This window comes from Neophocaena asiaeorientalis, unplaced genomic scaffold (assembly GCF_003031525.2).
Source record: "Neophocaena asiaeorientalis asiaeorientalis breed wild unplaced genomic scaffold, Neophocaena_asiaeorientalis_V1.1 scaffold192, whole genome shotgun sequence".
NCBI lineage: Eukaryota > Metazoa > Chordata > Mammalia > Artiodactyla > Phocoenidae > Neophocaena > Neophocaena asiaeorientalis.
This window is the reverse complement of record NW_020185326.1, coordinates 2,781,856-2,808,791: the sequence shown is the minus strand read 5'-3', so window position 1 is coordinate 2,808,791 and position 26,936 is coordinate 2,781,856. Positions and strand designations below refer to the sequence as shown.

General features: G+C 36.4%; 1 protein-coding gene across 1 annotated transcript in view; it reads right to left on the bottom strand.

The window, feature by feature from the left end:
* Positions 1-26,936, bottom strand: part of ERP44 (endoplasmic reticulum protein 44) — a 91,558-nt gene that overhangs the window by 40,827 nt on the left and 23,795 nt on the right. The window contains exons 2-4 of the mRNA XM_024734405.1: positions 18,384-18,456; positions 16,597-16,636; positions 11,608-11,723 (exon numbers count right to left, since the gene is read on the bottom strand). Coding sequence (XP_024590173.1) covers positions 11,608-11,723; positions 16,597-16,636; positions 18,384-18,456 — 229 coding nt within the window. The remainder of the gene's footprint in view (positions 1-11,607; positions 11,724-16,596; positions 16,637-18,383; positions 18,457-26,936) is intronic.

Genomic DNA, 26,936 nt, shown 5'->3' with positions numbered 1-26,936 from the left:
CATGAACTCTTCACTGTATATTTTCTCGTTTTTTTTTTACTGAAATATAGTTGACATATAACATTGTATATAAATTTAAGGTGTACAACATGTTGATTTGCTACATTTCTATATTGCAATATTACAATGTGATCCTCATTGTAGTGTTAGCTAGCACTCCTATCACTTTACATAATTATGCTTTTTTTTTGTGGTGAGAATAATTAAGATCCAGTCTCTTAGTAAGTTTGATGTTAATACAATATTGTTGTCTATAATTATTTTCCTATTCTTAATGTCTCATTTGTGTATAGCTCTTATAAAAACTTCTCAATTTCTAATGTGGAAGGTTCAAGTTGCATTGGAAGGCAGACAAGTGTGAGTAACTCTGGTATTTGGGAGCAAGTGCTGCCTTATTCAAGGACAATTACAAAGTACATTCCTAAAAATGTTAGTGGGAGTCAATGTTCTGCACTGGCCAGCAAATAATGTAAGAACGTCTCTTGCTCAGTGCTATACAGCCTATAGCCACTGGAGGGCAGCACAGAACCTGGTCCCACCAGGGGCAGATGGATGGGACTTTCTACATCTAAGGCAGCATGACCACCAAGAGAGAGTGATGAATTCTACTCTCAAACTCTCCAAAAGAGGCTGCATAAGATTAGATAAAGTGATATCATGATCCATAGTTGAAGCAAAGGCAAGTTTTAATTGTGTGTGTGTGTGTGTGTGTGTGTGTGTGTGTGTGTGTGTGTGTAGAAATTTTGGAAAACAAAGACAATTACAAAAAAAGGAAACAATCATTTGTAATCCAACTACCACTGGGGAAAACTGCTATTAACATTTTGGTTATATCTTGCTGACTTTGAATAAAAGCTGCTTAACTAGCAGTTGACATGTTTCAATTGAGAAAAAATGAACTCTAAGGTTAGTCAAACAGTAAAGTCTCAGCATCAATACTTGCAGAATGGGTATGAGCAGCTTGGAAGAAAATCCTAGAAAAAGTACAGTAACATTCTTTAATCAAGAGTGTTACCAACACTCTTAATGGCACAGAAGTCAATAAATATTGTGTGGAAAACCACAGAAATCAATGACTCAGAAATGGTAAGTGATTGCACAAGAGTCAGATTCTGAAAGTGAAACTGTTTCAGGATTACTTGAATAAATTACTTCCCTTTTTAGGTACACAAATGAATGATATGACAAAAAATCTGTATCTAAGTAATTCTAAAGTAGTTCTTATGATAGACATTAAAATCCTAAGTGATAAGAAAACATTGTGCTAGGGCTTCCCTGGTGGCACAGTGGTTGAGAATTTGCCTGCTAATGTAGGGGACATGGGTTCGAGCCCTGGTCTGGGAGGATCCCACATGCCGTGGAGCAACTAGGCCTGTGAGCCACAACTACTGAGCCTGCGCGTCTGGAGCCTGTGCTCCACAACAAGAGGGGCCGCCATAGTGAGAGGCCCACGCACTGCGATGAAGAGTGGCTCCCGCTTGCCACAACTAGAGAAAGCCCTCGCACAGAAACGAAGACGAAACACAGCAAAAATAAATTAATAAACTCCTACCCCCAACATCTTCTTTAAAAAAAAGAAAGAAAACATAGTTCAATCTTTCTGTTTTTTTTTTCAGTTACAGATAAAAGTGTGCCTTATAATCAGTGACAAGTAAACTTGACAAAATACTGCAAAAAATACTTTACCGTATGTTGAGAGATAATGATATAACCTATTTAAAGTATTTAACAAAGCACCTATAAAACTAATAGTTCATAAATGCTGGCTACTATTTATCCATCCATCTATTCAATAACTATAAATAAACACAGATAATGTGCTAGACACCCCAATCCAGTGCTAGGAACAATTTCTAATTGTTTGCACAGACTAGAATCTTAAATGAAATTCTTAAAACTCTTCATGTATAATACATGTAACAAAAAGATATACCAGTTTGGATTCCCTAAGATCAGTATAAAAGAAATCCTCTAATAAGTCCATAATAAATATGTCTTCACCAGAGATGTAGAGATTCCTTTCTCCCAGCTGGGAGAAACTAAAAGGGCAATTGTCAGATCTGTGACAAATATGAAACATACTACCCGTCCTCTGCAGGATAAGTGGGGACACAGCAGCAAATGCTCTCTGGGCTGTAGGAGGGAGCTGCTCCTCTATGTGTAACTTGAGTCTGTCTCTTTAACTGCCCTGAGTTCCTTTTACTTTTTCTCTTCCTCTACTTCTCTTCTACTTTGTCTGTTCCCTACCTTAAATACAACAGATGGAGAACTTAGGGGCTTAGGAGGTGAACTAAATTTTACCACTAGATGAGGGTTTTTCAAGCTACAAGATTTACACTGGGATTTCAAAAAAATATAGCTAAGCTTAAATAGTTGGAAGCTTCCTGATGTCATTCCAGCAACAGTCCAAGTTTAAAATTCTCTTACAGTTTCCAACCTTTTGGGGGGAAGGCGGTAGAGTGGGGAAGGGAAATCAAAGCTGCTGCAAGCAGCTCATACACAGAAACAAAAGGGCTGACTGAGTGAAATGAGCCTGTTATATCCATTCTTGCCTTCTCTCCTTCTCCAGTTCCAAGTTCTCAGCCTATTTACCTGAACCTTTCATCAAATAAAGTCCTAGGAAGGGCATATAACGAAGTGAGATAAAGGTAGGGCAGAAAGCACTCCATGGGATGCTGCTACGTGGAAGAGACAGAGATAGAAAGAAATGCGGGCAGCAAACCTAGAATTATGTACTGAGATAACTTTTCCTGATCAACTAGTAAACTGGCATAGAGGACAACTCCAAAAGGAGGCCCAGCAGGTTCTAAGGGATGAGTACATGCATTGCCTCCCACAGGGGCTGCTTTGAAAATACTCGGCATGTTTTATGAAAATTAGTGCCATTACATTTTTATATTGTTATGTAATTATGTTGTTTGTTTCTTCACTTTATGGTCTCACCTCATCCTCAATTCTTAAGCAGTACTGATAAAGAAAAAAACTATAACACCACACTGGCAGAAATTCCCAAACGCACGACAATATACCACATTTGTGGCTAAGATAGACTCACAACTAAATTCAGACATGTGTTACACCTCAGTTCGAGCTTGCAAAATGTTAAGAAGCAATACATAGTCATTAAAGATTTTAAAACCTCAATGCAAGCAAAGGATGGCTCATTCATTTTGCCACATTAATTTCTTCCAGGAACCTTGTTGGGTTTTATCAAGTCTTTCAGCATTTATTGATAGGATAAGCTGGTTTTCCCCATTTTAGATACTGATGGGATTTATTCTATTTCCTAACATTAAGCCATCTTTGTGTTACTGGCATTCTACTTGGTAATGGGAGAATATTCACAAAAGGTACATCTACCTTCCATAGTACCCAGTGGTAATGCAGACGTGCTGCTGTCCAGGAGATGGCAACTTATGAGAGAAGGCAGTTCATGACCAACAAAATGCCTTCAACTGCCATCCCTGCACACAGGAGGTTTTCACTAAGAAATCGAGACAGCCACAGAGAGAACAAGGGCTCAGTTTCCAAAAGCCATCAAGTGGCTCTAAGTATTCCTCAAAATGCCAGTAAAAGTCATCCAAGGAAATTCTCTTTAAATTCAATAATCATGTTGAAGGTTACTTATCATAGTGAAAGCAACAGAAATTACAATTAACAGTATCACAGTACGCCTGTATAGTGCAGATTTCAAGCTTCTTTCACACATATTCTCTCAAAAACTCTAAAGCAACAGGGCGCTCCTCCCTCTTTTCCAAACCAGACAAATTACAGGTTCAGTGACTTTTTATAACAGCTTTCTATTTTGAAAATTTTCAAACTTAAAAGAAGATGAAAAAGTAATATAATGAGCACCTGCATGCCCTCACCTGGATTTAACATTTTACCACATTTGGTTACCATATCCCTCTTTCTCACCACACACACACACACATACACACGCACACACACTTTTTATGGTGAGTCCTAAATCAAGTTTAGCAATTTTTTTGTTTTTTTAGATAACTTGCCCAACAGTATATGACTTAGTAAGTAGTAGGCCTCTGGTACCAGAACAAAGGATTCTACCTTAGTAGAGGGCTGGGCCACACAGTATAGAAACAATAATACCACATATAAGTAACTACATTTTTCATATGCTGACCCAGTAGGGATAATTTAAACAGACTATTACATTATTCATAACAAACATTTTGTCTTTTTTTTTTGGCCATGCAGCGCAGCATGCTGCATCTCAGTTCCCTGAACAGGGATCGAACCAGCACCCCCTGCAGTGGAAGCACAGAGTCTTAACCACTGGACTACCAGGGAAGCCCCCTTGAGTCATTTTTATGCAGGAACTGGGTGAGTTCTCGGTTTCTATGAGAAACCTCAATTTAAATTACTTTACTTTGACCTTCAAAATAGTATAGTTACCTGATAAAAGCTGTATACTGCTGGTGACAAGTCTGGCTCCCCCCATTTACTATGTAACCTTGGTAAATCACTCAGCCTCTCTAAGTCTTTCAGTGTCTTCATCTATAAGATGATAATATACTCCAGCTCTCTGAAAGTCCAATGTTCATTACCACCTCAGAAACTTCACACCTACTCCTCCATTTGTCTGAAACACTCTTCTTCCCTTTTTTCCCTTAAAAACTCCTACTCTTGGGCTTCCCTGGCGACACAGTGGTTGAGAGTCCACCTGCCGATGCAGGGGACACGGGTTCGTGCCCCAGTCCGGGAAGGTCCCACATGCTGCGGAGCGGCTGGGCCCGTGAGCCATGGCCGCTGAGCCTGCACTTCCGGAGCCTGTGCTCTGCAACGGGAGAGGCCACAACAGTGAGAGGCCCGCATACCGCAAAAAAAAAAAAACTCCTACTCTTCCTTCAGGTCTTGTATCATTGCCTCAAGAGAGGACCTTCCTATGCCCCTAGACTAAGTCAGACTTATTATCTCATAGCACCCAAAACCTTCCCTTCAAAACAGTTATCCCAATAAGCAATTGTGTATTTATTGCTCTTGCCTTTCTGGGTGTGTTTGGCTCACTGCTATATCTCTAGAACCTCCCACACTGCATTCTAAAGGGCAGGCATATTAAAAAAAAATGTTGTGGAATAAATGCATAACCGTATCTCAGTGGTGAAGATAACTGAAATAATACATTCAAAAAGCATGCCTAACTCCAAGTAAGCACTACATCAACAATAGTTTTTCCCAGCAATTTGACTAGAAACTTTTTACAGGACCTTTTCCAAGAAGTAACACTATTACTATGAATGGAAGTTCTGGGTGACACACTGAGCTGGAAACAAGAGAGACAGACTTAAGTATCAGAAGGCAGGACAGAGTGGGTTGCCACAATGCCAGACAAGTGATTAATAAGAACACATATGTGAGCAGGATGATATCTTGATTCTGAGGTCACCTTCTGGTTCTGCTAGGAAGCTTCATAGAGAACTTCTGCCTGACAGAAACTAATCCTGAAGCAGCAAGTAGGTACACTTGGCTGGAAAGAATACTGTAAGGAAATAAAGACCGTAAGTAGTAAAACTTTTTATTTGCAAACAGTATAATTGCCTAAGTAGAAAATCCTATGGGATCTACATAAAACTTATTAGAACTAATAAGTACCAGTGTACAAGATCATTATACAAAAATCAATTGTATTTCTATATACTAGCAACAAACAACAGAAATAAAAATTTTAGTTTTAACAAATGTACCATGGTAATGTAAAATGTCAACATTAGGGTAAACTGAGTAAGGAGTATAAGGGAACGCACCGTATTATCTTTGCAAACTTCTCTGTATCTCTACATTTGTTCCAAAAATAAAAAGTTTATTTTAAAAATATCATTTACAACAGCATCAAAAAATAGTGATAAATATGACAAAGATGTGAAAGACATGTAGACTAAAACATTGCTGAAAACTGCAAAACATTGCTAAGAGAAACTGAAAAGACCTAAATAAATGGGGAGATATACAATGTTCATGAATTAGAAGATTCAATAGTGTCAAAATGACAGTTCTCCACAAAGTGGTCTAAGGATTCAAAGTAATCCCAATTAAAATCCCAGCAGTCTTCCCCCGCAACACCCCCTTTGGCTAAAAATTAACAAGCTGATTCTAAAAGTCATACAGAAATCCAAAGCAACTACAGTAACCAAACCACTTTGAAAAAAATTGCAAAGTTGGAAGATTTACACTCATGACTTCAAGACTTATTTATAAAGCTACAGTAATCTAGAAAGTGTGGTATTGGTGTAAACATAGACAAATAAACAAATAAATCATAGACAAATATATCCAGTACAGAGACTAGAAATAGATCCATATATATATAGTCAGTTGATTTTAACAAAGATGCAAAGTTAGTTATTGAAGAAAGGATAGTCTTTTCAATAAATTATGTCAGAACAACTTGATAACTACTTGCAAAAAATGCATTCCAATCCATACATTGTGCCACATGTAAAAATTAACTCCAAATGCATAATAGACCTAAATGTAAAACTTCACACTATAAAATGTATGAAAGAAAACATAGCAGAAAATCTTTGTGATCTTGGGTGAGGCAAAGATTTCTGAGATACAGAATTTAAAAATATAATCCATTTTGTAAAAGGACAAATTGTACTCCATCAAAATTAAGAGTATATGCCCTTCAGAAGATACTCTCAAACAAAACTGGAGATCTCATACTTCCTGATTTCAAAACTTATTACAAAGCTACAGTAATAAAAGCAGTGTGGTACTGGCATAAAGATAGACATATTGACCAATGGAACACAACAGAGAGCCCAGAAATATGGTCAAATGAATTTTGACAAGGGTGTCAAGTCATTCAATAGGGAAAGGACAGTCCATCAACAAATGGTGTTAGAAAAGCTGAATGTCCACAAGCAAAAGAACGAAACTGGATCCTTACCTTGCACCATATACAAAAATTAATTTGAAATGGGTAAAGACCTAAACATACCACCTAAATGATTAATACTCTAAAAAGAAAATAGGGGAGAAAAGATTCATGACATTGGAGTCGCAATAATTTCGTGGATATGACACCAGAAGTAAAGGCAACAAATGTATAACCAGATTAACTGGACGTCAAAATTTAAAACTTCTGTGCAAAGGACATAATCAACAGAGTGAAAAGGCACCCTATGGAATGGAAGAAAATATTTATAAATCCTATTATCTGATAAAGGGTTAATGTCTAGAATATACAAAGAACACCTACAACTCAACAACAAAAAATAAACGGATTAAAAAATGAGCAAAGGACTCAAACAGATTTTTCACCAAAGAAGGTAAACAAATGGCCAAGAAGCACATGAAAAGATGCTCAACATTACTAATCACTAGGGAAATGCAAATCAAAACCAGGATGAAATATCACTTCACACCGTTTAGGATGGCTGTTATCTCAAAAACAGAAAATAAGTGTTGGCAAGGATGTGGAGAAATTAGAACCCTTGTGCACTGCTGGCAGGAATATAAAAGTTGGTACAGCTGCTTTGGAAAGCAGTATTGTGATTCCTCAAAAATTAAAAAATAGAACTATCATATGATCCAGCAATTCCACTTCTGGGTATACATCTGAAGGAAATGAAAACAGTATGTTGAAGAGACATCTGCACCCCTATGTTCACAGCAGCATTATTTACAATAGCTAGGACATGGAAACAACCTAAGTGTCCATCGATGGATAAATGGATAAAGAAGTTGTAGGATGGCCATACAACAGAATATCATTCAGCCATCACATGGAAGGAAATTCTGACACACACGACAACATGGAAGTACCTTCAGGACATTATGCTAAGTGAAATAAGCCTGCCACAAAAAGACAAATGCTGTATGATTCCACTTTTACCAGGTATCTAGAATAGTCAAACTCATAGAAAAATAAAGAGGAATGGTGGTTACCAGGAACTACGAGGAGGGGGAAACAGGGAGTTGCTTAATGAGTATAGCATTTAAGTGTCACAAGATGAAGTTCTGGGGACTGGTTGTACAGCAGTGTGAATATATTTAATGTTACTGAACTATACAATTAAAAATGGTAAAGATGGTAAATTTTATGCTCTGTGTATTTTAGCACAATTAAAGACACTCTTAAGAGAGTAAAATGGGAGAAAAAGATCTGCAAATTACACATGTAAAAGAGAACTTGTAAAAAGAGTTCTCAAAACCCAGTAAGAATTTATTATAAGAAATTATTACACCTGTTAATAATTTAACAGATCTGATAAATTTAAAAGATTGACCATACCAAATGTTGCCAAGAATATGGAACAACTTGAACACTCATACACTGCTAGTAGATGTGTAAAATAATACAAGTACTTTGGAAAACAGTTTGGCAGTTTCTTAAAAAGTTAAATATACACCTACCATAAGACCCATATATTTCACACCTAGGTATTTGCCCAGGAAAAATGAAAGCATGTGTACAAAGAGTTGTATCTGAATGTTCATAGCAGCTTTATTTATAATAGCCTGAAAATGGAAACAACCCAAATGTCTGTCAACAGGTGAATAGTTAAACAAATTATAGTATATAGCCATACAATGGAATGCCACTCAATAATAAAAATGAATAATACATGTAACCATCTCAAAATAACTATGCTGAGTCAACAACACACACACACACACACACACACACACACACACACAAAGAACACATGATGTATGATTTCACTTATATAAAATCCTAGAAAATACAAACTAGTCTATAGTAACAGAAAGCAGTTCCATGGCCCCCTGAGGATTGACAGGGGAAGAGAGGGACCACAAAGGAGCACAAGCAAAATCTGGGGGATGACAGATATGTTGACATCTTGACTGTGATCATGGTTTCACAACTGCATACATGTGTCAAAACATTAAATTGTATAATTTAAGCTTGTACAGTTTATTATATGTCAATTATACTTCAATAAATCTTTTCTTTTTTTTTAAAAGCAAATCCTACCAAAGAACAATGTGCCTAACAGGCATTTCTCTCCAGACCACAGGACTCTTAAGGTCCTTCCAGTTCAAAACCTCTATAATTCACCTGGCACATGAGGGGTTACCTAAAGTACAGTCTGTCATACAATCTCAAAGAAAGAGTGGAAAAACATGAACAAATCATCAGTAAGGATTTCATAATGTCACTTTAAAAAGTGAAGAATTACACAGAAGGGAAAAAATATTTAGGGAAAATACACAATGTCTCAGATATAACTTTCATTAGTAAAAAACTAATTTTGTAGATATCTCTGGTGGATCAAAAAAACATCTTAACTATGGCTATTTACTCCCATAAAAAGAGAACTTAATAACTATCAATGATGTCAGATTTATCTCATATGTTAGTATGTCTAGAAGTAGAATAAATGACATGTATTGTTCAACAACAGTTAATTTTTCTTTCTAATAACTAATAACTGTAAGCTTGAGAGCATAATTTCAGATCTTATACTCCAAATTCAGTGAAAGTAGGCACTGTTGTCTGTACTTTAATGTCTAATTAAATACATAAAGAATAGAAAAATCTGAAATGAGAGTCCACACCAAAAACATCATGTTCTCTGTCAGTGAAAGGTGGGAGGAAAGATGCAGAAAGCAGTGTGGAAATGCAGGCCATGCTTGCACTGACAACCTTTTATTGCTCCCTTCATCGTATCTAGTTATGAACCACGGCAGATAGAAATGTGGGGTATGGCTTAGAAGATTTTGAAATGCTCTGCTGTTAGCCGTTTCTGGGATTTTTTTACCAGAAAATCCCCAAAACGTTTGTCAAATTGAACAGAAAAGAAGCAAATAGGTCTAGGAAGGCATTTGGTCAGGAGTTCTGGATTCTAAGCCTGCCATGACTAGACAGTAGGCTGTATGACATTGGTTAAGCCACTTTATTTCCATTTCCTCATCAGCAAAGTGAAAAGTTAGTGTACACACACACACACACACACACACACACACACACACACACACAGAGAAATTCTAGTTGTCAGGTGAAATGTAAAGGATAGGAAATTTGCACAATGGGAGTTTTCCATAATTCAGGACAACTTATCAATAACTCAATGCAACAAGCTTTCATTTTTTTATTATTTTTTTTAATTGGAGTAAAATTGCTTTACAATGTTGTGTTGGTTTCTGCTGTACAGTGAAGTGAATCAGCTATATGTATACCTATATCCCCTCCCTCTCGGACCTCCCTCCCACTGCCTTCCATCCCACCCATCTAGGTCGTCACAGAGCACCAAGCTGAACTCCCTGTGTTATACAGCGGGTTCCCAGTAGCTATCTATTTTACACATGGTAGTGTATTTATATAAAACCTAATCTCCCAATTTGTTCCACCCTCCCCTTCCCACCCTGTGTCCACATGTCAATTTTCTACATCTACATCTCTATTCCTGCCCTACAAATACGTTCATCTGTACCATTTTCCTAGATTCCACATATATGCGTTAATATATGATATTTGTTTTTCTTCACTCTGTATGACAGACTCTAGGTCCATCCACATCTCTATAAATGACCCAATTTTGTTCCTTTTTATGGCTGAGTAATATTCCATTGTATATATGTTACCATATCTTCTTTATCCATTCATCTATCGTTTGACATTTAGGTTGTTTCCATGTCCTGGCTATTGTAAATAGTGCTGCAATGAACACTGGGGTACATGTGTCCTTTTGAATTCTGGTTTTCTCAGGGTATATGCCCAGTAGTGGGATTACTGGGTCAAATGGTAGTTCTATTTTTAGTTTCTTAAGGAACTTCCATACTGTTCTCCACAGTGGCTGTAGCAATTTACATTCCCACCAACAGTGCAGAAGGGTTCCCTTTTCTCCACACCCTCTCCAGCATTTATTGTTTGTAGATTTTTTGATGATGGCCATTCTGACTGGTGTGAGGTAATACCTCATTGTAGTTTTGATTTGCATTTCTCTAATAATTAGTGATGCTGAACGTCTTTTCATGTGCCTCTTGGCCATCTGTATGTCACTCACACACACACACACACGCACACACACACACAGAAATTCTACTTGTCAGGTGATACATAAAGGATAGGAAATTTGCACAATGGGAGTGTTCTGTAATTCAGGGCAACTTACCAATAACTCATTGCAACAAACTTTTAATCAGTAACTACAGCAAATTACACCTCAAAGACAGTCTAAGACAATCTTAATATAATCTTTTAAACAACAGAAACCACCCCAAAGTCTGAGATTGTTTTATCTGAAATTACTACAAATAGTATTTTTGCATGATTCTAAAACTAACAGAAATCCTTTTCTTTCCTAAAACTATATTTCAATTTTATTTATTGATTTTGGTATTTGCTTTGGTAGAAAACCAAAATGATTTACTAACTCTATGCTTGCACTACTATATTTTAATGAAAAAAAACTTTTTTAATCCCTCACACAGGCAGAATGGAAAGTAGTGTTTTAAGTACAAAAAGATTAAATATTAACATTTTAACCAAGGTCACTAGAACATTTTGGCTTGTTCTCTACTTAAAACAGAGCATTAAAAAAAAAAAAAGTGTGTGTGTGTGTAGGAGAGGTGGGGACAGGACAGTTTCTTCCAGACTTCCTATAAGGTACTTACAGTGCTGATCACAATCAACTCTGGCAAACACTACTTGATTTTCATTTGGATATTCTTCCTTAATGACATTGGAAGCTTCCTCAAAAATTGGGTGCAACATCTGGCTGAAACGACACCTATGCACAGAGGAGGATACCAATTAAAACCGAAGATCAGAAGCAATAAAATTTTATTGATATTTCTGTTGTTATCCATTCATATTTAGCATATAACAATAAACAGAATTAACAATCACACTGTTAATTCAGGAATCCTGATGTCATTCATTGGAGAGGAAAACAATTTTGAATTCAAAGACTATTCCATTTCAGAGACTGGACAAATAATTTAAAGATTCTGGTTTTTTTCACTGGAAGAAAATGACCAATATTATGGAGCACAAAGCTAAGGACCTCTCACAGCGGCAATGAAACAAGTCTGAAATAAGCCCTCTAAGATGTATCTACTTGGACTTGCAACTACTAAGACTCAGGCATTTATGAAGGAAATTCGTTTTCTCCAAATAACATATTTTTAGACTACAAAATCTTTAAAATGGTAAGTTTATTGCAAATATTAGACTGGTTCACCTGACAAGTTCAGTCAAATCTCATAGGCAAGTTAGCATACTAAATAAATAAGTTTTATAAAAATGATATATGGGGGCTTCCCTGGTGGCGCAGTAGTTGAGAGTCTGCCTGCCGATGCAGGGAATGCGGGTTTGTGCCCCAGTCCGGGAGGATCCCACATGCCGCAGAGCGGCTGGGCCCGTGAGCCATGGCCACTGAGCCTGCGCGTCCGGAGCCTGTGCTCCGCAACGGGAGAGGCCACAACAGTGAGAGACCCGTGTACCGCAAAAAAAAAAAAAAAAAGATATATGGTATAGAGTGAATTTCCCCCTCAAAATTTACCTCTGGTTAAAATGGGCTTTTGTATCTATAAACTCTTAAATATACTAAGTTCAGGAGCAAAATTTTTTAATCCCCAAATGAGACTTTCCTGTCCATGTTTCCTTTGTCTGTAGTTTTTGTTTTGCTTTTACTTTTAAAGGGGGGCACAAACCCCACAATATTCCAGAAACTTGACACCTCTAATTCTGACTGCCCCTTAATCAGGCCAACCACTTCACAAATATATTCTATGGGTCATTAAAGGGACCTGATAAGAAAGAGAAGAGTAAGAATCAGCACACAAGCAGCTGGGCTAGAATGGTCATTCTCATATGAAAAAGGTATGCAGTATTTGTTAACAACAACAACAACGAAACTATAATTGCTACTATTGCTTCCTGAGCCCTTTGCCATCAAGAAATTTACTTAAATGAAGCCAGTGAGCTCTTTAATCCACATGTGATTAGGTCATACATATTAACTATAATTCAACAAAAATATTATTAAAGCCTGTGAAAGGAAAACAAACTTTATACTTCTTCCCTATTTCTTTCTGTATGTAACTCTTCTAGCCCACTCACCTGACTTCCTAAGGAGATGTCCTAGAATATACCAAGGAGACACAATCTGTATCTTCAATCTCTCGCTTTCAAGTGGCTCTTTCCTCTTTTAGCATTCTTAAATCTCTCCCATCTGGGATAGGTGGGTGGGGTCTGTGGATATCAGGGACCGTGTCTTATTTGACTACATATTCTAATAAGCATTTCAGTAGATGTCTGTTAAATGAATAAACTGATAGACTGGAGGAACTGGAGAGGCTAGGACCACAGGTTTGTGGGTTCTTACAGTTTGCTGAAGATAGCGTTCTAGAGGGCCAGGGAGGCAAGGGGTAAGGACTGATTAATGGTTTCTTGAAGAATTAGGATATGGCCTAGTAAAGAATCAGTGGACAGGCTCCTGGCTTATGGGCAAGGTAAAGACAGATATTAACGGCTCCTTTCTGGATTGTCCAGTTTGCTGCCCAGCAAGCACTTAAGCACAGATTCATGTTTAAAATAGGATCGGTTTTAATACCAAAATGTGAAAGGGGAAGATGAAATAAAAATTCAATTGCAATATTACTGTACCTGCATACATATGGAAAGTTACATTTATAAAAGTAACACAACCAAAGCAAATAGATCTATTAACAGGGCCTTAAGGGTCATCAGAATCCAATCTCCAGTCTAGTACTTGAATCGACCCTTTACAAATCAACCAAATGGGTAAAAGTCTCTGCAGGGACAATTTAGGGGCACCTGCTAATAGTATAACCTAGTGGGGAAAAAAATAAGCTTTGGAGTCAGACATACCTGAGTTTAAATCCCAGTTCCACCACTTACTAGCCGTCTGACCTTTCTGAGCCTCAATTTCCTCAACCTAAAATGGAAATTATAATACCTACCTGCAGGGTAGTTCTGAGCATTAAAAGCAATATATGTAAAGAGTCTGGCACATAACAGCATTATTAAGTTCCTACTATGGTTTATTGTCCTCTCAGGTATATTTTTAGGCAGATCTATTGGAGAATTCTTCCTTAAACTGTACCACATCCATAACTTCCAGAGGGAACTCAGAATCCAGCCTTTGAGGCGACACAGTGTAGGTCTATGTCCTATTGCCAGTTACCCAAGTTTTTTCAGTTGAATAAAAGAGTATTAATTTATGAACAATTCCAGGTATTCTTTGGTAATATGTTTCTCAAATAACTGCAGTTATTCCACATTTCCAATTCACTTTTTGCAACAAGGCTGGTGGCATGTTCTATTTCGTTTTCTTATAACACACAAAATCCCTCCATCAAAATAACTGCATTCTAGTTTTAACTCTGCCATAATCTAGTCAGGTGATTGTGGGGAAATACTTTACTCCTCTGGATCTCAGTTTTTTCTTTAAAGTGGACTGAATTAAATAATCTTCTACCAAATGTTGTGGCTAATGTTACATCTGGATAATCTTAATTTACCTCAGAAAATGCTTCCTTTTGTTGTACATTTTATAAATGGTATTTTCTCTGTATATCTTCAACATTTTACTGAAATTCTTCAAGTACAGATACTATACATCATTCATCCAGTAAATATTTATTGTTAATAAATATAATAAATAAATAATATAATAATATAAATAAATAATATAATAAATAAAATAAATATTTATTATGTTAATACTTATCTGCCAAGTATTATGCAAAGTGCTTGGGGATTCATGTTGAAAAAAGATAGATATGGTAACTTTTCACAAAGCTACTAATATAGTAAGGAAGTACCAACTAAACCACAGCATACAAGTGTTATGACTGGGTAAGTATGTGGTGTTATGAGAAGATATAAAAAGGGTTCCTAACCTGACTTAAGAGTAGGGGTAGGGGTACTGATGTAGGAAGGTGACCTGGAGAAAGTGGCATCTAATCCAAGACTTGAAAGATGATTCAGACTTAAGGAAGTAAACAAGTGGGTAAGAGAAGAGAGATCCATTCAGACAGAGAAAATACCATGACTAAAGGTCCAAAGATGAAAGAATACAGAATATTACATAAACTGAAAGGCATTCAGTATAACAGAACAGAATGTGGGAGTGGAGAGAGGCAAGAGATATAGCTACAGAGGAAGGAAGGGACCAGGTCATCAGGGGCCTCCTAGGCAAAGGTAATAGAAAACATTTAAGGGTTTTAAGACGAGGTGTAAACTAATCCAATTTGCACTTTAGGAAACATACTCCAGCTTACTTTGTAGTGAACAGAATGGAGACACATAGGACTAGAAGGACAGGAAATAAACTAGGAGACTGTCACAGGAATCTAGGTAAATTGCAGGACTGTGGCCTGAAGTAGGGTAGTGGCATCTACTAGGTAGTAAGCCAAAAAGGGTCATAAAAGATACAGATTGTCTAGGAATAAGGATCATGTGAGAGTTTCAAACTTCTCTCCAGCTGAAGCTCCCTTCTTCCGATCCCCATGCCACATTCTTTAACATCTACTACATATTATGCCCTTGTAGATGCTGGGAATACTAAGTAAGACATCTCTGCTCTCAAACTCTGTTTGCTAGAGCACAAAGATGAAAGACAAGACAAAACAAACAAACAAAAAAAATGGTTCTAATGAACCTAGGGGTAAGGACAGGAATAAAGACCCAGACGTACAGAATGGACTTGAGGACACGGGGATGAGGAGGAGTAAGCTGTGACAAAGTGAGAGAGTAGCATGGACATATATACACTACCAAATGTAAAATAGATAGCTAGTGGGAAGCAGCCGCATAGCACAGGGAGATCAGCTCCATCAGCTCAGTGCTGTGTGACCACCTAGAGGGGTGGGATAGGGAGGGTGGGAGGGAGAAGCAAGAGGGAGGAGATATGGGGATATATGTATATGTATAGCTGATTCACTTTGTTATAAAGCAGAAACTAACACAACATTGTAAAGCAATTATACTCCAATAAAGATGTTAAAAAACAAACAATGTAGCAAGAAAAGAATGTGGTACATAGGGAACTATATGAACACATAAGACAGAATCCAATTCAGACAGGGAAAGGAGTAAACGCTTCCTAGAAGTAGTAAGTAGTAGTAGATGGTATATGTTATAAAATGTCAACATTATTTTTCCTTCTAAACTTGCCACACCCACATCCTCACCTCCAAACACTGCCTTACTCCTCAGTCAGGAAAAATAGAGAATTGCAAAATACATGAGTGTGTGTGTGTGTGTGTGTGTGTGTGTGTGTGTATGTGAGAGAGAGAGAGAGAGAGAAAGAGAAAGAGAAAGAGAAAGAGAGAGAGAGAGAGAGACAAAGAGGGAGAGACAGAGAGATCTGAGTTTTTATGTTACCTGCTTTTATTTTAAAATGTGGGATAATGGAATCAGGTGTATTTTCTCTCAAAACAAATGCTCACCAAATTGAGCTGCTTCATCTTTGAATGAACCTTAATTGATTTTTATATATGGAATATTGTCTCACAAAAAAAAAGAGGCTTCCCCACTTACTCCTTTCTAGCAAAGAAAAATCACCTCTAGAAAGTTTAAAAAAAACTTAATGATGCACTCCCCCCCCGCCAAAAAAATAAGATATTACTTACCAATCAGCATAAAAATTTACTAAAGCAACATCAGCATTGTCTGAAATTGAAAAACAAAACCAAATAACCTAAGTTACTCATGCCTACATAATTATGACATAATTAAAGATATGGTTTTCATCATGGTCTTTTTCCATTCTTAAAGGCTCACTAAAAATACACAGTAACTTATCTCTCACTCAGAAACCCATACAGAGAGTCATGGACAGCTTATATAATTTGTGGGAGTCCCTGTTCCTTTTCTCTATATCGTCCTCCATCTTAATACCTCCACTGAATGAATATAAAATAAACAGAGAATCAAACCCAGATCAAGCAAGTAAGCTTCTAAATAGCTTACTCTCATAAAAAGTGACGTGGAGTGATTAGGATTTTAATAATCCATTTTTTGACCTTCCATATTCATGAATAACCGAGCTTTGCAAATAAAATCCTATTTCAGAGAACAGACTTGTATAACTAATCTATTTCTAAAACTCAGATGCCACCTAGTTGCAACAAGTAATCTACAAATAACAGTGTTGCATAAGATGTACCTTTTCTGGTTCCTACCCATTTAACAGTTATTCTCTGTTGTAAAATATAACAGTATTATTTGCATATCCGGATGTGAAGACATGAGAAAGATATATCTGTTCCTAACAAAGAGAAACTTAAATAAACTCAAGTACTCAGTACTCTCTCACACACACACACACAGACACACACACACAGAGACCATACCCACAAAGATACTCTAGAATTTGAAAGATAAAAAGGAGTGAAGATGATTTGCAAGTTTCAATTCTCTTTTTCCTTTGTTTACCTTCAAAACACTTTTTCTCTACTTGCTACTTACTCTAAAGCAGTGTGGTTCACAAACTGTGACCCTGGGACCAGAAGCACCTGCATCATGCTGGAACTTGGAGAAATGCAAATTCTTAGGCAGGGTCTAGCAATTTCTATCAGAAACTGGGGGCAGGCCTAGCAATACTGACAATAAGTCCTCCAGGTGACACTGATACAGGCTAAAGTTTATAGCACCCTTTCTCTAAAGAGATACCATAATATGGGAACAGACTTTCTAGCATTTAAAACCAGTTCCAAGAACACGAAACAATATATGATGGTCAATGAATAACTACTTTTAACTCTTACTATTTTTAGTTTTGCTCAAACCAGTGGGTGAAATGGAATGTTTAAAAAAAAAAAAAAGACATCATTTATCTACACTACATTTTCTTAAAACTCCTAAAGTTGTGATTTTTCTATCAACCACACCTTCACCTTCCCTCTACTACTTTTAAAAACAAGAAACGTTTTCCCCCAAGTTAACTGTATCTACAATCACATTGTCAGCAAACAAGCAAAACAATTATTGAACTTAATTGGACCAATGACAATAAAAGAGATCAGAGTAGGTGATTTAGTTAAAAGCTAAAAAAAAGACAAAAAAAAAATTGTAGGCTGTGTCCTAAGGTCATTAACATGTAATACTGCACAGTGGAAACTGCTGGCCTCTAAGCAACAAAATACTCTGAATTGTTAAGAGTGGTATTCATGACAAGGCAAAGAAACAAAACAAGACTAAAAGTTTACTTGTAACACAGGAAAGTAGACTTACGCATTTCAAGAAACTTTACTAAAAACTAAAACCAAAAGTGCTTAGTTAATTCCCTATACCATGGAATTAATCAGAATGCTGGCTCCTCAATTGTTCTAGATAACTGAGATTTTATTTTATTTTTGTATATAAACTAACTCTTTAGAGAGAAGAAAGTATACTTTAAAAATATCAAGGTACTTACTTAAAATGTCATCTATATTCTCTGTATCAAGACTTGTTATTTCAGTTGTTACAGGGGTAAGAACCCAAGTTACCTGGAAATTTAAAAAATGTGAAATTAATAAATGTTTCCACAAAAGGCAAATAATGCTGGAAGTCTAAAAAGAAAAAGAAAATTTATGAATTAAGTTGGTTCCACTATTTAAAAAATTATCCATCAGTTGGTTTTAATCTTTATTATCTATTCTAACCCTTCACAAGATCAGTGAAGTAGAAGTACAATTTCTCAAGCCTAGAAACTGGTTCAACAGATTTCCTATACTTCTAAATACATAAAAGAGATTGTTTCCAAACAATTTTCAAAATTAAAAATGTACTCACTTTTAAATTAATATTCTCAACAACTTTACCTCTGGTGCCACAAGAAAAATTTTGCCAGATTATTAACAGTTTTGAAAGAATATAAAACCAAAGCTAAGTTTGCTGATTCTATCCCACTATGTCTCTAAGACAGAACAAAATAATAAAAAGAACAGTTCAAGAAAGACTTTTCAAATTGTTAACCAAAAGCCCTTCTTGCCTGGTCTTCACTTACAGGTGGTTACGATGTGTTAGGTGAGAGGTTATTAAAGAGAGTTAAGAGCAGCAAAGTGCATCCACTTTAACGTGTCTAAAACACTAAGTTCAAGTTTATCAAAATCTTAGTGTTTCTTAGTGTACAAAGAAAATCTCAGCTTGCCATCTGCAAAATAAAAAGGCACGATTTTAAACTAAACTAACAACTGCTTACTTATTTTAAAAAGTAATATTTATGTATTTTATTTTTAGGTTCCATCTTTAATACATTATGTGTTTTTTTGTGAGTTTCTGTCTTTTCTGCACTCAGAAAGTTTATTGTCTAATGGAGAAACAAGCATTAAGTTACAACAACAAAATCAAATAAATCGTGTATTGTCTCTAATACAGTAAGTAGTTTGATAATATCTAATACAATGAGTGAAAGAGAGATGTTTCAGCATCGTATTTCGTGGGACTGGTGAACAAGGCCATGAAAAATAAAATCAAGCAAGGAATGAATACATACAAAATCAGCATAGAGGATAAAGGTAGAAACTAAGTATTTAATTTCAAAAAGAGACACACATCTGCTTTGGCAGCAAGTATAAGGAAAGATTTGAAATTTACATTTGGCCCAAAAGTATAAACAGGATTACCCATATTGATGTTGCTATTTGTTTTTTGTTTTTGTAAATTCTTATTGGACTATAGTTGATTTACAATGTTGTGTTAGTTTCAGGTGTACAGCAAAGTGAATCAGTTATACATATACATATATTCACTCTTTTTTAGATTCTTTTTCCATATAGGTCGTTTCAGAGTACTGACTAGAGTTATGCAGTAGGTCCTTATTAGTTATCTATTTTTTCTTTTCTCTCTCTTTTTTTTTGGCTGTAGCACGCAGGATCTTAGTTCCCCCACCAGAGATAGAACCCGTGCCCCCTGCAGTGGAAGCGCGGCATCCTAACCACTGAACCACCAGGAAATTCCCTAGGTTTCTATTTTGTATATAGTAGTGTGTATATGTCAATCCCAATCTCCCAATTTATCCCCCACTACCCGGTAACCATAAGTTTGTTTTCTACATCTGTGACTCTATTTCTGTTTTGTAAATAAGTTCATTTGTACCATTTTTTTTGTTCCACATATAAGCAATATCATATGATATTTGTCTTTCTCTGTCTGACTTACTTCACTCAGTATGACAATCTCTAGGCCCATCCATGTTGCCGCAAATGGCATTATTTTGTTCTTTTTTATGGCTGAGTAATATTCCATTGTATGTATGTACCACATCTTCTTTATTCATTCCTCTGTTGATGGACATTTAGGTTGCGCCCATTTGATGCCTGGACGGTTTTTTGTTCAATCCCGTTTATATATGGAAATCCATTCGCTGAACCACTGCTCTTTATCAAGTGACAATTAACATTAGGCCCCGATCAAGGTACTGAAGACACACCTCTGCCCACTCATTTCATGGATACTTTTGGTACTCACAACAGTTACAACTCAAAATTTTATAATTCACCAACAATTCAATTTCTGAATAGTATAAAGAGACATGTTGATGCTGGTAGGTAAATAAGCCCAGCTAATTATTTGAAATATTTCTATAAATTCATTCTTTTCTTAGAAAAAACCTAAGAATAATACCAGTCTTATTTTCAAGTTACCATAATAGTGTAGCCAATAGCTGACATTATTTCTGTTAGCAACCAGTAAATTATACTCTCCTAAAAGTAAGCTAGATAACTTAAAATCCCTGAATATTTTACTTCTATAACTATTTTCATTATTTTCAATACCTAAAAAATCAACTGGAAAGATCAGACTTCCCTCACTAGTCATTACTTACTACCCATACCTCAATTAACAGATCCTTCCCACATCAGTGTATGACCAGCTCTAGACAACTATATAAACTTTCAGAAGATAAACTGAAGCATATTAAAATGTTTAAGGGTTTATATGAGCAGAAATCGATTTGAAGCACACAGCATCCAATCTAGCAGATAGAAAGGAGCTCCAAGGAGCTGTACAAAATATCGGACTTTTATAGGCAGAGGGGAGCAGGAACAAGGACGTTATACTAGGCAAAAAAATTGGATTGGTTATTGCAAAGTTAATTTCCTTTAGAGGATGGCAGGGGTCTATCTGGCAGATTACCTAACACGTGCTGATCAGGAGACTCCTGATTGACTGCTTTAGATTCCATTTCTGGAAGAGCCTAAACTGTAAGTTAAGCCTCAGTTTGGTGATGTGGGGCTTAGCATAAGCAACTCCATTTGGGGCCTGTTGTCTTGTTTCTAACAATTATATTGATAAAGGAGGATTTTAGAGTGGATCGTATGCTGAAGAAAAATTCAAGACCACGTAAAAATAAAGCAACAAATTGGTCATTATCAAACTCAAGTCATTAAATAACTTGACAGTCATTTACAGTGTCTGCTAGGTACTGAGGGCACAAATGCATAAGGCATAGCAAGCATACTCTATCTATCTCAAGGAGCTCAAACTAGTGGTGGTGGTAAGGAGGGGAGAAAAAAGTGATAAATACAGATATGATCGTGGCCTTCAGCTGTATAATCCAAGGAAGTTCATTTTTGAAGAGTTACTTACTGTCTATCAAAATACATGTTTCCCGAGAAGTATATTCTAAATTTAATTGCTTTTTACATATTAGATAATGACAAAAATGAGGCACAATCAATTTGGCTGTATTAAACATAACCATTATGTAAGAAACATTGTGCTAATAAGCATGCAACTGGTAAGAAGGATTCTGTTAACAGCTGTGTTTAAGAGGGCCCAAAGCAAGAAAACTGTCTCTGACCCAATAACCTCTCCTCCCTGTAGGGTGTAAAAGAGGCAGTTTATCATTAACATTTCTATTAATATGCAGTATGAAGGGAAAGACAGGTTGTTTATTTGAATTGTTAGCAAGCTCCACTAGTCTGACAAATCGTTTCTTTTCATGTCAGCCCCGGGCAGAAACAATATTCTCCTGGGGAAACACCTTTATGTGTCAAATGCTATAGTGCTTAAGTAAAATAAAGACAAGTAGCTCTAAACCAGGAAGGGAGGAGGGAAATCATTTAATTTTTAAATTTAAACTTGAAGTAAACTTTTAATTTTTTTTTTAAAGAAACAACAAAAACCTACACAGAAAATTTCCGTAGATCTTAATAGTCATGGAGAATTTAGCCTCTAATGACGGAATATTACAACATATGTAAATATACAGACATAAACTTATGAAATATTTTACAAATTGGTCACTCTCTTCAGTTCATTAGCTCATTTTTTTGCCAAGAAAACCGAGAAGCATCTCCAATAATCTTCTATAATTCATTAGATAATTCATTCCACATGCATTTACTGTACAAAATATTAAACATTTCAGTCTGAGATATGTCTACATATGATCTTATATAAAAGGCACATAGTAAATGGTAAACACTGCACCCAAATTCATTAAAAAATAAATAAATAAAGTGAAAGGCTAGCTTTAAATAGGAGCTTCTTCAGACTCAGCAGATATAGAGAACAAACTAGTGGTTACCAGTGGAGGGGCTGGGGGGTAGGCAGGGCAATATAGGGGTCGGGGAGTGGGAGGTACAAGCTATTGGGTGTAAGATAGGCTCAAGTATGTACTGTACAACACAGGGAATATACCCAGTATTTTGTAGTAACTGTAAATGGAAAGTAACCTTTAAAATTTATAAAATTTTTTAAATTTAATAAATAAATAGGAGCTTCTTTAGCAAGTAAGTATATTTTCTTCCAGTAGATGGTTTTTAAACATTGAGATATCTTTGGGAACTAAAAAAGCTTTCCTTTCCTTTAATTTCCCTGTATCCTTCATGACCACCTAACTGGCTGGTGATGCCAGTGCACTAGCTGTATTTCCACAGCATTTTTTAAGCCACCCAGTAGCCAGTTGCTTTTCCCAAAATATGCCCCACAATTCTTCTGCTTCCTTCTCTTTGCATACATTGTCTCCTCTATGTGGAATGTCCTCTTCTCCACTACTGCATAATCAATCCTTCAAGGATTGATCCCCTCTTCCATGATGCTTTATCTGGTTTTCCTGGTAGAAAATGCCTTTTCTTTCCCAAAAGCCCACCTAACTCCATGAGGATAGAAAACGGAAAAATGTAGGTTAGGGAAGTGGGAGTTACTGCAAAATCAAAATTCTCTCTAAATTAGACATCAGTTTGAAACAAGATACAATGAAAAGTCGGTTACATGATTTTAAAAAAAAGTATTTTAGAAATAAATCTTGGGAAGATTTTTTACTATGCACTCTCTCTCAATGTTAGGTCAAACTTTAATTGTTACAATATTAACACATAAACATGCTATAATACGAACACATAACAATATGCTCTGGCATTCACTGCTAAGTCCCAGTGCTATTCCTCTTTTGAAAAAAACATTAGTTGAACAAAACACCAACCTAACAGGATCTTTAGAAGTACGAACTAAAATCAATAATAACACATATTGGAAGCGAGTTGTTAAAGCTCTCAGCATAATTTTTAAAATAAATAAATACATTTTCCTAGTACATTAAGACCATTCGAGTAGTTACCATTTGAATATACCCTTAAAGGGAAGTACTATGACACTCTCTGAATCGATATCTCCCTTTAATCCAACCTGCCCACAGAGTCCAGACTAGTCTTTGCCAATGCTGCTTTGCATATATCGATTCCTCTGCCCCTAAAAAAACTCCAAGCATTTTTCGCTGTCTACAGTATAAAAGCCTAGCTCCTTAGCCTGCATTTAGGACCACTCACAAACTAGCCCGCACTTGCCTTCCCAAATCACATGGTACTGCTCCCCATCCATAGTCTATACTCCAACTAACAAGAACTATAGTTAGAGTAACCATACTTTCTAGTTGGCCATATACTCTAGCTTGCTTGAGACAAACCCAGGATATGCCTGTTGCCCTGGAATATTATTAATAGCACCACTCTCTTTCAAAAGGGTCCCAGTTTGGGCAGTAAATTACATATATGGTCACCCTATTTGCAGTAGGCTCTTGGCAACTGAGAGGAACCATAACAATCTCTTCACAAATTCTAAATTATTAATAAGCATATAGTGTCCTCCCATATAACATGTGGTAAAATGAGAATGGGATGAGAATGAATAGAGAAAAATAAAGACGGACCAAGATATGAATGCTAAGCTAAACCAATCACTAGCCTCAGTCATTGACTTGAAACATTAGGCTCTTAGGAAGGGAATAAAATCAGTAACTCAGAAAAATTACTACATGACCCTTCAAGGGTCACTCACAAATGGTCCAAATCCTCTAAGTTACAAATCCAAGAATGCAAGGGGTCTTAGTACTTGCAATTCCTAAAATGTATCATCTTAGTCTCGTGCCTCCATACTTGGCTCATGTAGTTTCCTCTGCTTGAAACAGCTAGGAAAGCTTATCTAGTTTTCAAGACCCAATTCAAATGCTATCTTTTCTATGAAGCCTTTCCTTGTCCCAGACAAGAGTGATTAATTTCTCTCTCCTCTGAAGCTCCAGAGCACTTTCTTAGGGTGTTAACATATTATTTTTCACACAGATTATTTGTGCCATCTTACCTCCTCTAGGATACTCTGAGTGCCTTGAAAGTAGAGACTGTTCCTTATTCAATTTTGTACCCTGCATATCACCTACTACAGTACCCTACCAGTACACAATGAGCATTCAAAGATGTACTAAGTGAATGAATGGGTGGATTATGGTAATACACTAAGAATTTAGAGGGAGGGTGTTAGAAGTAAGAAATAGGGGAAAGGGGTTCAGAAATGGGAATAGTCCTCCCATATAAATAAAAATAAATATTTTTAACATGTTTGAGGAAAATAAGGTTATCAAATAGGAATAAAGTCTGCATTAAAATTTGTTTTTAATAATGTAATGATGAAAAGCACAATACTAGGTGATGATTCATAGACTCAGATTTAGAGGGAATCTCAGAAGTGATCTTCCCACCCACTGCAGAAACCCCTCTATATTGCTGTCTAAGAGCCGTCACGAATCCCCAGCAATACCTTCTTCCAGTTCCCCAAGCTATTCCTTGGTATGACTTCCAGACACTTCAGCACATAGAATACCCTCACTTAAAAATAGCCATGCTACGTTAGTGGATAAAAATCCAATACGTCTTGTATTGTTCCATTGTAAGGTTGTTAATTCAGTCATGAAAATAAATGATTGCCGACTTTCAGGACCAGAAGCTAATAAAGTACCAGGAAGAAGAGGTTATTAAATATTATTTGATAGCAAGATTTACAGTCACAAAAGCATTTGCTAGGCCTTACTTTAAGTGTTTTATTAGAATATCTTAGTATAAATGAGTTTAGAAAACAGAAAGTCGGTGAGTTTGTTTTAAAACTGAATACTTAAAACCTTGCATTCAAATGGTGGTCCCTGAACCAGCAGCACTGGCATCACCTAGGAGTCTGTGAGAAATGCAGGCCCCACCCCAGACCTACTGAAACGGAATCTCCATTTTTATAAGATCCCCAAGTGATTCCTATGCATATTAAGTACCACTGCCTTAGAGAACAAAACTCTTGACTCTACAAGCATGTAAATTCATTTTAAACCTTGTACAATGTTTCTGGTCCTCAAATATGAATACAGTAATACTCATTCGTGAGAATTCTTTATTGAGATGCGTAATACTGTGATTTTAGAAAAATGTGGAATCTAAAATCTCATTAGAAATCTACATTGATGTTAATTTTTCAAAGTATACTGCCTTCTGCTTGAATAGATATTTCTACACGAAAATTACTGGCAAAAAATAGAAGCTTCAAAGGGGATGTTTCCTTCCCTACAGCATTACTGTTCTCAACTGCCATTACATCTGCTAGGAGTTCTGCAGTAACAGCTTAGTGTATTTTTGCTAAATCTATCATTTACGTGCCTTTCTGCTGGGAGATTCTCAAAGCCCTTTACAAACTATGTCTCTTCTATAGCAACAAATAAGTAATGTACCAGGCAACAGCTCCCTTCTATTTCTAATCCAGATTGACAAATCAGCCTCCCACCTGAAGTCCCAATGCCATGGGACCCAGGCAGCTTCTCCTCCCTGGGGCCACTACTCTCACTCTCAGTTTTGCATTAAGCTGGCAGGCAGGCAGCAGAAACATAGAGGTCTGCAGTTAGCTGCAAGGAGCTAAGAGATATGAAAGGTCCCCAGAGAAAGGCTGACAGGCACTGTATTGAAGCTCAGTATCAATCAAGGCACATCTCACTGTTAGTATTCCCAGAAGCATTATAATGAACAGAAGTTCAGAGAGAGGGGAAAAATAGGACTAAGCATAGAATAGCACTGGAAAGCCACTTTAACCCTTAAATTGCTCAGTGATACAACCTTCCTATAATATCAGGGCAACCCATTTTGGACAAGTCAGAACCAATCTGCTTTTATAAAGAAACATTAAAACAGTCACAACCTTCTTCATTAAATAACTCAAAATATGGTGGGCACAGACATGTTTGGGAAAACAAATTCTATGCAAAAACAAATAATTCAAATATGAATAATATAACCCCTAAAATCAAATTCTGCCAGTAAAAACAACCATAGAAAATAAAAAGAAAAAAATTGTTGCAATTCATTCTTTTTCTTGAATATTAGTTATTAATCATGCATGGATTTCCATTAAAAATTGATGTCGTCTGTGTTTTGTTCTTCACTGTATCCTAAGAATGGGATGAATTAATTTACCTGGAATAGACAGGACCTGCTAAATCTATCATTTACGTGCCTTTCTGCTGGGAGACCTTCAGGAAAGAATGCTCTTATTACAAAAAGTTCTTCACAACTGGGAATGAGCTTCTCAATGTGTGGAAAGGATTTTTCTGTTAAAACGACCATCTCACTAAAACCCAGACCTAGCAATGAAAGTACTAACAAAGCATAGGAACTGGGAGAAAATTCAAGATGAGAATTGTTTTCTTCTTTTTCTGAACACCCTCTGGGACCCAGGG